This window comes from Pseudochaenichthys georgianus, chromosome 11, assembly GCF_902827115.2.
Source record: "Pseudochaenichthys georgianus chromosome 11, fPseGeo1.2, whole genome shotgun sequence".
In the NCBI taxonomy this organism is placed as follows: domain Eukaryota; kingdom Metazoa; phylum Chordata; class Actinopteri; order Perciformes; family Channichthyidae; genus Pseudochaenichthys; species Pseudochaenichthys georgianus.
Genome location: NC_047513.1, coordinates 23,666,291 through 23,679,824, shown reverse-complemented (window position 1 = coordinate 23,679,824; position 13,534 = coordinate 23,666,291). Strand labels below are relative to the sequence as shown.

General features: G+C 39.0%; 2 protein-coding genes across 2 annotated transcripts; both read left to right on the top strand.

Moving 5' to 3' along the window:
- Positions 1–5,587: 5,587 nt before the first annotated feature.
- npvf (neuropeptide VF precursor) lies at positions 5,588–7,583 on the top strand. The gene is made up of 3 exons (XM_034094163.1): positions 5,588–5,734; positions 7,034–7,377; positions 7,469–7,583. The coding sequence occupies exons 1-3, from the start codon at positions 5,588–5,590 to the stop codon at positions 7,581–7,583; spliced, it is 606 nt and encodes a 201-aa protein (XP_033950054.1).
- Positions 7,584–9,918: 2,335 nt separating this feature from the next.
- Positions 9,919–13,058, top strand: LOC117455253 (cytochrome c-a). The gene is made up of 3 exons (XM_034094683.2): positions 9,919–10,163; positions 10,582–10,759; positions 12,136–13,058. The coding sequence occupies exons 2-3, from the start codon at positions 10,591–10,593 to the stop codon at positions 12,282–12,284; spliced, it is 318 nt and encodes a 105-aa protein (XP_033950574.1). The 5' UTR covers positions 9,919–10,163; positions 10,582–10,590; the 3' UTR covers positions 12,285–13,058.
- Positions 13,059–13,534: the final 476 nt, after the last annotated feature.

Sequence of the window (13,534 nt, the reverse complement as noted above, 5' to 3'; positions counted from 1 at the left end):
CTCGTTGACACCAGTGTCTTTAGGATTTAAGGACCCGGGTTTTAAAAGGTTTACAAGGCCCAGGGATCATGAAACTCACTCAACAGATAAACGACTGCGTAAACATTGAAATACAGAAGGAGAAAGGAAAACAACAACATGGCGGGGACTATTTTGCCATCAGGAATTTTTCATTTTATCTACCAGTTTGTTCTCTGCTTTCCGATGTAAATATATCAAATTCTCTTCCATTCTTTTTTACAAATGTCCTTCCCCCCCCCCACGTTATACATCTCTATTTCTATCATCACAGCAGTTGCGCTGTATTTTATTGCTGCGGCTCAATCACTCATCTCCACTGTCCACTCATTATTTATCTCTCTACACTTGAACGAACCTTAAGTATTTATGATTGTGAAAAAGGAAAATACCATAAAATAAACGTATAAGAAATAATAGCAGATTTTTCCATCAATTCTACACTCTCACTCACACACACTCGCACACACACCCCTATCCGAGGGCCCCTCATCTTTCCCATCCTCCCACTCTCTCATCAAGGGTCATTTGCTCAGTTTCCTGCTTTCCTCTCCTTCTCCGATTGGTGGATTTCTACACGCCTCTGATTGGTCAGTGTTTTCAGCGCCTCCCCTTGTCACCGTGACAACACCTCCCCTTTTTGGAGACACTCCTCTTTCTCTGAGGACAGCCTCCTCCTCTGACTCTCCACCCCTAATGTTGCTCCTCCTCCTCGACAAACACAGAAGAAGGGTGTTCAGGCGCCCCCGGGTGGACGACATGTTTTACAATGTGTCCAATGCTGTTTAAAACTGTTCAAAACAATCTTCTGCACTAAAATCAACACTAGTTTCATTTCCTCAACAAAAGGCTTACAACTGATCTGACATTTAAGTAAAAGCTCAACAGAAACAATATATTTTTGGATGTAAAACCGATTAGAGACTCTTAGAAATTTAAAGTATAGATTTGATCATCCAAACCTAGAGTACCATCTAGTGGTCCATAAATGTGACAAATATCAAAAAAAACTCAAATGTGATGTTACATTAACTATGGACAAAAAAAAAACATCTAAACAAATTGATTCTTTGGTGTTTAATATTGAACAAAGCTTGCACTAATTTAAAAGGTGTGTGAATCAGAGCCTAGGAAAGATTTCACTCTTTTTGAGAACATGCAAGACTGTTCCATTTAAGGTTCCATTTCTTTATTAAATTAAATAGAAGTATTAGTATTCTTCAAGTCCAAATAGGCTCATCATCGGGTACAGTATATAATAACACTTGTATACCTCTTGACCTGCAAACATGCCCATGTGCTAATGTAATTAAACATTTTGAAACAAGACGCCAACAGTGAATTACCCTCAAAACCTGAGCACGACAGATACATATGTTTTGCAGATCGATAAACTGACTAAAATGAAGAAATATGTGCATTTCTCTGTGTCTGCATGCAGAGCTTTACAAAAGCAGAGGTGAACAGAGCAGCTGCTCAGGTGCTTCGGAGGGCCACGAATCAGCAAGTTAGAAACTGCTGGTGTCAGGCTAAAAAAAAGTTATTTATTTCCTTTTGTTATTCAGGCTTATACTCAAACCACTCAAGGGATTATTAACTTGCAGGAATTCAAACTCATAAAGATATTCACATTATTGGAAGCCTGTGTTAATGTTGGTTCTTTAAAGGTCTTGTGATATTTTATGTCGTCATATTAATGTCAAGAGATCCTAAGAAAACACCCAAAACATCAATCTTATTTACAAGAATGGTCTGTGTAAGTCTCACACGGTACCTCCGCATTGTTGTCCTAATAGTAAATAGAAACACTTCAATAAGACACATCATTGCACCAGTTCACATGTTTCACAAGACGTTGTCCACATATATTACATTTTTTGGCCTTTTGCTTTTATTTATGACCTATTTTACAAGATGTATGCCTTCAGTAGTAACCAATCAGTTAGACACTAAGAGAGACAGACACAAATATTCTCGTCTTTGGTCCTTTTTTTGAGACTTGGTGACAGAAACACAAATATAAAACATTGTCCTTTAAGGAATATTCTGTCTTATCTGGGTTTTTGTGGAGTTTTACTACCTGTCGTAAAAAGGAAACTAATCAGTATAATTTATTGTCTTTTCCTAAGATGCTTTCAATGGGGTGGAGGGGTTCAAATTCTGCTTACGGACCCCAAAACGCCTGGACCTCTGCATGTGCAGCAGGTTAAATGCTTTAACATAAAACGTTCTGTCTTTGTGAGGACAGAAACATACAGTAACACTTCCTGTCTTTCTCCTAACCTCCAATAGGCCCAACGTTTTCCTTCTGTCACTCCTAGTATTGGATGTGAGAGACACGAATCCATCACCTCTCCCTACAATCACAACAACGCAACACAGCCGACCACATGTGCGAGTGTGTGTGTCTGTCTGCCTGGCGTCAGTGTGTCTTCCCATACATCATAATGCTGTGATTCCGCAGAAATTGATTTGATCATTGATAAAACTATAACCCGTCACTAGAGCTTGATGAATGTGTCTCCTCGCTGAGTGTACGGCCATGTAAAGCGTTGTGATGATGACCCGGCTGATGTCTAAGTGAGGGGGAAGATAAAACCGAACATAAATCAGCTCAGCAGGGGGATAACAGCACATTCCCACAAATCATCCCAGGAATCCGAGGGTGTCCTGGTCCTAGAGAGGAATTCTGGGAAGGCTGCCAGATCCCAGTCAGACAGAGAGAGAGAGAGGTGGGGATCAACATTGGTGCATTCTACTTCCTGCTTCTGCTTCTTCTTTGGATCTACCTATTTGTACCTTTTCCCTATAGTTTTCATCTGTATGCCTGATTAGCTTTCCTGAAGTTAACAAAATAATTCATTATTGTTTTAGACATTTCAGGAAACCGTACGCCACCTCAACCACGGGTGCACAATGAGTCAAACGCATGTTATAAGTGGGAGGTTCAAGGCGTTTTAAATCAAACCTGCAGGGCAGTATTTATTTCAAAGAAGCGGCGTCTGTTTTCAAGCAAGTGGACAGCATAGAAGCAAAGAGGAGGGGAGGGAGAGGAGGCCCAAAAGGATGAAAATGGAAAGATGAAAAGGCCGCCGGGGTGGTGAGGGATGCACATTAAAAACATTAAGAAGAGAGAATTACAGTGTCCGAGAACAAGGTCTTTGAGGGAGTGCTCTGTGAAAGAACAAAGGGAGAGCTCGCGGTATAGGGAAGCCTTCTGCGGATAAGACTCTGGATAAGTGTCAGAGACAGGATCGTAAATCCAGAACCCCATAGTCTGCAAGCTGGGGCCGGGGGTCAGGGAGGGAGAGCACAAAGAGAGAGGCTGGGGAGAGGTGGGAGGTAAATGATAATACGGAAAGATAGACTGAAACCATAGCCATAAAAAAACATCTTAAGGATGATACTGAATCACTGAAACCAGATGACTGGGATACTCTTCCACTGGCCCGCTGAGCTAAAGGTGAGACAGGATATGGCAACAAGGCAAATGGAAACAATGTCAGGGTCATGACGCATGGATCAAATGAAAGTTCCCTGTGCGCTGTCATTATCAACCTGTTTCACACCAAGCATTCCTCACATTCTGTCTGCCAAGGATGCAAACAGCTCCGGTGAGTCATCGGTTGCATCTTAATACACTTATTGTCACATTCAGGAACAGGAATGGTGAGTGACGTCGACCCCACGCCTGTTGCCGAAAGCTGTTGTCCAACGGTTGCTAGATACTTACGTTTCCATAGAGGCTTAAGCTGCATTTTGTGAACAATGTGTAATGTGACACACATGCATTTTGGGTATTTTCTAGTGTTTATCCAGTATGACGTATAAGGCCTCATTTATTTGAAGAAGAAAGCTGGTGATATTGTATATTTTTGATATTGACTACAAATCCTACAATCGTACATTGAGTCTATCTCTCTATACTTTCGACCCCCATGTGCACAGCTTTGAAGCGAATCACCAATATGTATTATTAATAGTAAAAATGGTTAAAGGTGGGGTAGGTCATTTTGGAGAAACCAGCTGGAGTGCGCTAGAATTTGAAAATACACAACCGTAAAAAAATCTTGTTATATTCCATGGAATGCTCTTAACATCCGATAGCAATGAATAAATGAAATGCTTTGACAATAAATACATAAGAAAATGTCATCTGTGGAAGCCGTGGCGCTGTAAAAAGCACAACCAATCATCTGAGCCGGCCCGGCTAAAATAACTGGATGGCCTACCTGCCTGTCAGCCTTCCATCTGTGCACAAACTTATCTCGTGCCCTCATTGGTCATGTGCGCGTTCGTGTGTGTTGGAGGAGGGGCTCTGTGAGGAAGTCTGAAGGAAGGGGCAGATTTTTTTCGGTTGTGTACTTTCAAATTCTAGCGCACTCAAGCTGGTTTCTCCATTCTTACCTACCCTACCTTTAAGAGTTTTGAAAGATGTATGTCTTCAGTAGTGGCAAGTGTGCTCTGGGCTGAGGGACACAGGCTGGTATATTATTGAGGGATGGGCTTCTTTATCATTTTATTTATTTATGTATTTATTTTTGCTCTTCTGTGTGTCGAAAATACCGGAAATATCACCAGCTTTGTCATAAAAGTATTATTATATCTTATGGGTCATTATGGGAAAACACTGGACTCTATAATACTGGCGTACTGGCCAGAGCATTGTAAAGAGTCTTCAACCTTTACTCTTATTTCCACTGTATTAATTACAAATTACAGTTTGTGTGCAGCTCTTCATTAACTTAGTAATAACTTCAATGATAAGGATAAGCTGTTAGTATCCAAATCTTTCAAATTAAATTATGGGCAAAAAAAGGGTTAAAGGAAATGTTAGATTACAATTGTTATATTCTAATTGCAATTGTTTGAGGCAAACAAGAGGAAATAACTGAATGAATCAAAAACAGAGAACTCAAATTTCTCCAAACATAAAAGAAAACTCGAACACATCTACTTGTGAACCTGTCTCCTTCAAAGCAGCTTGCTTAGTCTCTAATTGACGTTGCCACATAATGAGCAGAGCTTTAGTAAAGGGGGAAATAGAGCCTTTATATCGAACAACACACCCTGTATCACGTGTATTGAATGTGAATTGGCCATTTCCATAAGATGCCCATGTATAGTTTCCTTCCCCTCTGCCAACAGGTTCATTCAGCAGCCTAATGAGGACATAAATCCCTTTCCAAATCTATTCTTCTATTCTTCAGAGCTGGAAGATTATTAAAGCAGGAATTTCCTCAGTTTAAATGAAGCTGAAGGTATTAGTGTGTGTGCGTGCGTGTGTGCGCGTGCGTGTGTGCGCGTGTGTGTGTGTGTGTGTGTGTGTGTGTGTGTGTGTGTGTGTGTGTGTGTGTGTGTGTGTGTGTGTGTGTGTGTGTGTGTGTGTGTGTGTGTGTGTGTGTGTGTGTGTGTGTGTGTGTGTGTGTGTGTGTGTGTGTGTGTGTGTGTGTGTGTGTGTGTGTGTGTGTGTGTGTGTGTGTGTGTGTGTGTGTCTCTACAACATGCGACAGGTGACGTACGTTTCAGGGGACTTTAATAACTGTGGTCAGAGGGGTCCCCGGACAACATGTCTCCTGCTGTTAAGATGCTGACTGTGGTGCTGCTCCTGATGCTCGGGGCGTCTGACTTGCAGGTACACGGGGCATTCATCAACAGGGATAAGACTTTGCTGAGCAGCGACTATGGAAGACACAGTGTGAGGAAACAGCAACAGGTAAGGACTATCCAATGATGCTTATTCAATTAGTCCTTTTAAGTTTTCCTTTACAGATCAAATGTACATAGATTCATTCATTTTCAATTGGCACATTTTTCAAACAAATATGCCACATATTATATGTTATTGAAGCTTATCAAATGTAAGGATTTCCTACTTTCATTTGTCATATATGATTATAAATTGAGTATTTATGTGTTTTGGACAGCTCCACTTTCCTAGTATTCTGTACTACAACTTTCAAGATCGCAAAATTACAATTGATTCCAACTATTTAAAGCAATGTCACATATCTTTTACAAGAAAATGTGTAAATGGACCACTCATGTTCACGTACATGATGGTGTTGCTTTTGATTATACTGTGTATGAAATAATAATGGGAAATTATGTGATCCAACCTAGAGAAAATATGAGTGGTCAAAACTAATTCTGAAACAAATAATTGTGGTAATAAATTATACTGTTGTCTTATGTCAAAGATGAACCTAAGATGACTTATTTAAAATATGTATGTCTCCAACCAACTGTCTAAACACCTAAGATATTGCCGTGATCATTATTTATATGACAAAAAAGCAACAAATCCTCATCATATGAGAAGATGGAACCAGCAATGTGTCATATTTGTTTAAAACTTGAAAGAAAAATATGAAATTATCATGAAACTAGTTGACTAATGAGCTAGTAATCGACAACATTCATGAAAATATTCTTTAAAGGTCCCATGTCATGCTTTTCCGGTTATTACCCGTCCCCTTGTGTGTTATGTAGCTTTGTATGCATGTAAACGGTCTGCAGAGTCAGATACCCAAATGGACCCATTGGGCCAAATGGACCAATCCGTGGAGCCGTTACGTTACGTCCGCGGAGCCGTTACGTTACTTCCTCACACACACACACAATCTTTTCTCAGCTGCAGCTCTGCCGATTTCTCCTCCCTGAGACGGCGGGACGCGGCGAGGCTGTGAGCACACACACAAACTCCCAGCCAGGCTGTGGGTGTGTGTGTTCGGGCTGGGTTTCGCTGTGTCTCGCTGTCTCGCAGATGGCCACTGGGCTCATAGGGAAGGGGGGGGGGGGGGGGGCAGGAGCTCCAACAAGCCGTTTAGGACAGAGAGTGAATACACATACTATACAGAGATGCTGTATGAGAAACCAATGTGAGTTTGGAAAATTGCACAATATAAATCTATTTTAGTAGACCTCCACAATGGAATTATGATCAGTAGAAATGGCCATGACATGGGACCTTTAAATCAGACTGATTTTGACTTCCACATGTTTTTGTTTCCAGACAAAAAGTGACATTCGCAAAAGTTTGGATCTGGAGAGCTACAAAGTGCACGTGAACCCGACCACCAGCAGAATCAGCCTCCCGACCATCATCAAGCTCCACCCCCCCATGGCCATACCTTTCCACCTGCACGCCAACATGCCCATGCGTTTCGGCAGGGAGAATTTGCCTGGTGATGAAATTACCAACCTGCCCCAGAGGTTTGGGCGCACCTGGGACCTGTGTGCCGAGTGCCGTGAGGACCGAGAAGCACAGCTGCCCCAGAGGTTTGGGAGAGGCAGTCCCTTCTGGAGCCTTCTGAGGACAATGACCAAAGCACAGATATTAAACGCTGGCTTGCAATGGTGGGTGCAACTTTTAACCCCTTTATTTCCAAATAAATGTACCATGACTGTGACTTTTGTTTGCTAACAATGTTGTGTTCTCTTCCCACAGGGCTGACGTGTTTGACTTTACAACCAGCTCAGAAGAGTTGGAAATGCAAGGAAAGACCTTTAAAGGGGTGAAAGGAGTTTTGACAAGCCAGCACCAGGGTCTATATAACTTGTAATTATCACTAGTGTTTTTTTGTACAGTCAGGATGATAAATATCAAATGTTAAAGAATAGATAAGCATGTTGAAATATTCCAATCTACGACTCATTCTAAAGGTATATTACTGTGACATCATAATAAAAGTTTCAAGCAAGTGGTTTGGGTTTTATTGGGTTTATAATTATTTGGGAAATCAGATTGATGGGGGGATGCTTCTAATGGAAATCAAAACAAACATTATTTTAATTTCTTTCAAAAGATCTAAAACATAGAGGATTTATTTTTTAAATGATGTTATATTCATTAAAATGTGTTTCAATATTTGTAATCAAGCAGGCTGCAGACGTATTTGAAGTGGCTTTTAAATGATATGATCATAACAATCCAATCCACTTTATTTATATCACACACAGAGGGTTTACCGAAGTGCTTCACAGCAAACATAACATTATGATAAAATATAATATTACAAGAATAGATAAAAGGCATACATAAGAATAGATAAAAGGCACATAAAGGCTATGGACAGACAATAAAAGCATAAAAATCGATAGCTCAAACTGACTAGAAAGCGAGGGAAAATAGATGGGTCTTCAGGCGGGACTTTAAAGTTTGAAGCCTTCTGAAGATCACCTTCAAAACAGTGTGTGTGTGTGTGTGTGTGTGTGTGTGTGTGTGTGTGTGTGTGTGTGTGTGTGTGTGTGTGTGTGTGTGTGTGTGTGTGTGTGTGTGTGTGTGTGTGTGTGTGTGTGTGTGTGTGTGTGTGTGTGTGTGTGTGTGTGTGTGTGTGTGTGTGTGTGTGTGTGTGTGTGTGTGTGTGTGTGTGTGTGTGATCAGTGACTGGCCACTAGAGGGAGACACACATTAGTTTAGTGTCTCGACAGAGAATTATATTGACTCAAGGGGTTACAAACAAACCAACAAACAACAACAACAGCTCTTCAAAGGACCAAATGGTAGGATTTGGAAAATATAGCCTTTTATGTTTATCTTTCTCCTTTAGAGAGAAGTCAATAAAGGGGCCAGTTCCCAGATGACACCCCCTTTCAGTCCCTTATCTTTATGCCATGTTCCTGTCAGCCTCCAAACATCACCTCTTTCTGAGTCCCTGCTCTTTCTTTGACAAAATAACTGGATCTGAATGTAAATCTTCCTCACAGCAGACACGTGTCAGGATAGGAAGAGCACCAGTGTATATTGACATTGTCAATGGCTGCATTCTTCTTCGGTGTGTCATTTCTAACACCCTGGTAATTATTCTGGCTCATTAATATGGCTGCGCCTATAAGACACCTGAATGGAAAAGGCATCATTATCGAGAATATGTCTACTCTATACGCATAACAGCAGATAGTGAGACTAATTTCAGCAGGAAAATTACGTTGTTGCTAATCCATTACTGTGATATGTCAAAATATGAATGTGAAAAATGCATTAAATCAGCGCCCATGTTCATTGTGAAGGAACATGTTCAATAAGCCGTGCTCTTATACAATAGGTTTGTTATACGGTATGTGAGTCACTATTATACTTTGTACTGCTTGGAGATATATATGAATATGACATTTTTGTATTTTGTAACAGTCATTGTCCTTTGACATCCAAATGGAAACTGTTGAATATTGACAACAATATTTGTATAAAACATAAAAAGTACTACATTCTATTAGAAAAAATAGGTATGTACTTGTCCATGAGTGTTATACAATGCTGCATATATTTTGAGTCAATGGGTCACATGAAATATATGACATTTCATTAAGTATTGAGACTTTTCAACAAAGAAACTGTTGAATTTCATAACAGTATCCATGTAAAGTAAAACATTTACTAAAATCCATTACATGAAAAATAGGTTTCTTCTAATTGTCAAGTGCAGTAATACAGTTCTGCATTGATTTGAATCACAAGGTAACGTGACGTGAACGTTTTGAAAATAAATCATGACTTTTCAATAAAAAAACTGCAGAATTGTCACCAAAAAAATTATCTCTAAAAAAAGATATCTTTGTAAAATCAAATCATGACACGTCAATTATCTAATATGGGCAATTTAGCATGGCAGGTGACGAGAAGACATTTTGATCAAATCTCCAACATGAAACTTACTTCACCCCGGTTTAGTTCTACTGGTTTACTTTTTGGTGCATTATTGTGGTTTAAACCACAGTAAAGTCCTAAATCAAATGATCACGTAGGCCTACCTCATAATCTCTGTAATTCACTTAAAAGTAAATGTGCACTCTAATTTACATTGATATCAATAACGCCTTTTTTCACAACAGGTATGTGTTCCCATACATTGCAAACGACACACCTCACCTGCCTTTAGATGGGTGTGACCGCCATTCTGAAGCTACCTCTTCAATGAGTTGCGCAACGAGTTTATCATAACGTTGTATCTATTCAACCCGACCCAACCCCTTCCTTCCTACATTTGGGAGCAGATCCGGTCGTGTACTTGTTCGAGTAGTTTAAAAGGGAAAACAGCAAGAAACTTTAGCGAACAACAACAACAATCACATTATTTGGAAAGGGGAGGACACTTTTACCTGGAGATCCTTGAACTACACACAGTTCTATTTGGTAGACTACGGTAACATCTCTAACTTTTTGTTACGTTGTCTTGTTTGTTGTATTTTCACGTCTTCCTCCGGTAAAAACAAAATGTCTGTGCTGAATTATGTTGTAGTCGCGTTTTACTACGCAGTTTCATGATTTCAATAGTTAAAATGAAAAAAAAGATATATATTTGCGATCTTTTTCATTCAGGCTAACAAGCAGTTTTAGCTTGACCTACTTTCTACAGCATAGGTCTGTCTTTTTCGACGGATTTCTAAAACAACCCGTGTGTGAGGGTTATTAAACTACCAATATGCCCCAGGCAACATTGTGTCATAAATAATTTCGGACTCCATATTAATTCCACTCTCACATTTTGAATCACTAGTATTTTACCCTCAGTGCTCCTGACTGTAACTCTCATTGTTTGCCACCATTTCCTCTCCTCCCAGCTCCTGGTCATGGGGGACATCAACAAAGGGAAGAAGGTGTTTGTTCAGAAATGCTCCCAGTGTCACACAGTGACAGAGGGGGGGCGTCACAAGGTGGGACCCAACCTGTGGGGTCTGTTTGGGAGGAAGACAGGACAGGCATCTGGCTTCAAGTACACACAGGCCAACATCGACAAAGGTAAGGATAAAAAAAGCCCATACATACAACCAAACTCCAACCAGCCAAAGAGGAATTATCTATATAACAATGCACCCCAGTATAGCAAGCATTAAGCAACGTTTCTAACCACCCCACATTTGTACTATAAAGTTTACCCAAACATTTTAATCCAATCTTTACTTGTTTGTATATCTTTGACAAAAGTAGGCTACATTTTAGGATGTATGGTTGTTAATCTTAAACCATAAAATATTACATTAAACATGTTTACCAGTGAATACATACATTCTAACAAAAGGGTTGTTTTGCACTTCAATAAGGTTTTATTTAACCAGGTCTATGTCATGATGTTAAAACCACCATGGTAACCTGCCATTTTCTTAATGTCTTTCATTTTTTGTAAAGCACTTTGAATTGCCTTGTGTTGAAAAGTGCTATATAAATAAACTTGCCTTACCAAACCAAACTGTTCTCTAAAAGTGTTTAAAGGAAAGACAGAGTAAGCAACTGTACTATTTAGCACAGTTTCTGATGATTTCTTTAATGCTTTAACTCATCCAGTGCATGGCAGCATATCGTTCCTGAGAAACAGTTGTGCTTGCTGTCCTCTATTAGTGGATTAATTGTTCCTTCTGCAATGAAACTTTATATTGTATCTATATAAAGTTGCATGGACAGTACAACTTCCTATAATTGTCAAAAACCCATGCACCTAACTGAGGGCCCTTCAAGTTCATTCATTGGCCCAGATTCCACAAGTTAGCTGTCTAGCCCTTTTGACAAGCCTTCATAAGTCTTACATCAGCGATCATAGTGTAATCATCTGATCGTGTTACTTTAACTCAGAATTATAATTTGGTTTAAACATGGTATCAAATGCTGTCTCTCCTTTGTCCCATGAATACAACATATCAATATGCATCTGCATGTTTTATATGTGTAGAAATGATCTCACAAAGTTATTCTACAGAGCTGAACAAACAATTATCTTCGTTGTCAAATATTCAATATCAAACGTTTTTTCTAGATTATTTGATTAACCTATAAAATGTAAGACAATTGTGAATGTCTTTAAATTTTGTCAGTATAAAACCCCAACGAATATTACGTGTAATCATATGATTAAAGTATATTTGAACAATAAATGGATTAGCGAAATAGTTTGCAAGTGTTTTCCTGTCAATCAACTAATCGTTACAGCTCTAGCTGAGAAGCAGCTTGGTCCTTTCTCTACCTGACGATAAGAGCAGCAAGTCTGAACAGGCAGACTCTCGCTCTAAAAACTGCTCTAACACTAGGTCATAAAACCTAAAGACCGTTATCAGATGTGTGAGAAGGCAGATTTTTCATACTTATGCCAAACATGTTGTTAAATGTGTGTGTTGGTTTTGTAGGCATCATATGGGATGAGGAAACCCTGGCAGTCTACCTTCAAAACCCTAAGAAGTACATTCCTGGTACCAAGATGCTCTTCAGTGGGATCAGAAAGAAAAGCGAAAGAGTGGATATTATAGCGTATCTAAAGGACTCCACCTCTAAATAAACTGACAAACAAAACACACACACACACACACACACACACACACACACACACACACACAGCTGTGGACAGAAGCACTGTACATTTAGGAAAAACAATAGAGTTTATTCTTTGTTTTAAAGTATAGTTAGAGTTCTCTTTCTGCATTTAGTTACATTACAGCATTGCTCCCACACAGCTTTTGTGTGAGACTGTTTTTAATTATCGTGTGTTTTCCAGACATTTCTCAGTCGAGGATTCTTAAAGAGGCAGCCTTCCTTTGGGACCTTCGGAAAACAGTTGTTTACCATTTACTACTGCTCGCACAAACTCTGCATGTTTGCCACTTTAACTCTCGCTGCACTGTTGGCAGCTCATGTTCAGGTCTATTTTTCTATTATATTTTGTTTACTACTTGTAGAGCTTTTCTCTAAAGTCTCAAGACTTTGAAAAACGGTGCTGGATTGTATTATATTTCCTCTTTGTAAGCTACTTGGTGTGATTACTTTTACGAGAGCTGCACTTTAATATGAGTGTGTTTTGTATTCATACACTTATGAATTAATGTGTTTCTGACTTAAGAACTGGAATGTCAAACTGATTTGTCATTTATATAAACAGCCATTATTTGGTTTAAATAAAATATACACTGTTTTTTTACTCTATTTTTACAATTGGTCTAATAATGTTGAATGAGGTCAATCCAAATTGCTTCAATTATGTCCTAAGTTGCTTTTTTTTACTTTTCTAGACAATCCCTTGACCTTGACTTGAATACATTAATGTGGCAATACAATATATCTACTTGAGTCAGTGATTCCAGGGGGAAATATGATCCCGTTATTGTTTCCTTCCACTTAGAATGCACTTTTCTTTCTGAGAATTATTTTGGTTTTTGATGTAAGTTAGTTATTTAGGCTGTATGTGATGTACTTAGTTTAACCACACTATTGACACCATAACATAAAGGTGGTCCAATCAATGTCAGAACAATTATTACAAAAGACATAAACATAGTTATAAGATAATAAGATGTACTTATTTGCGTTGCAGCAGCATAAAAAGACAAGGCATTGTACATTAGAGAAATTAAAAGACTAGAAATAAACAATTCAAAATGTAAACATCTCTAAAAGAAATAAAATAGCATTACAAATATACATGTTGAAATACACATTCACAGTAAGTAAAAATAATCCAGTTATTGTTTCCAACAGAGATTGTGTAGTTAAAAAAGAACCCTACCTTATGTCAGTTTCACTCATCTATTTTAA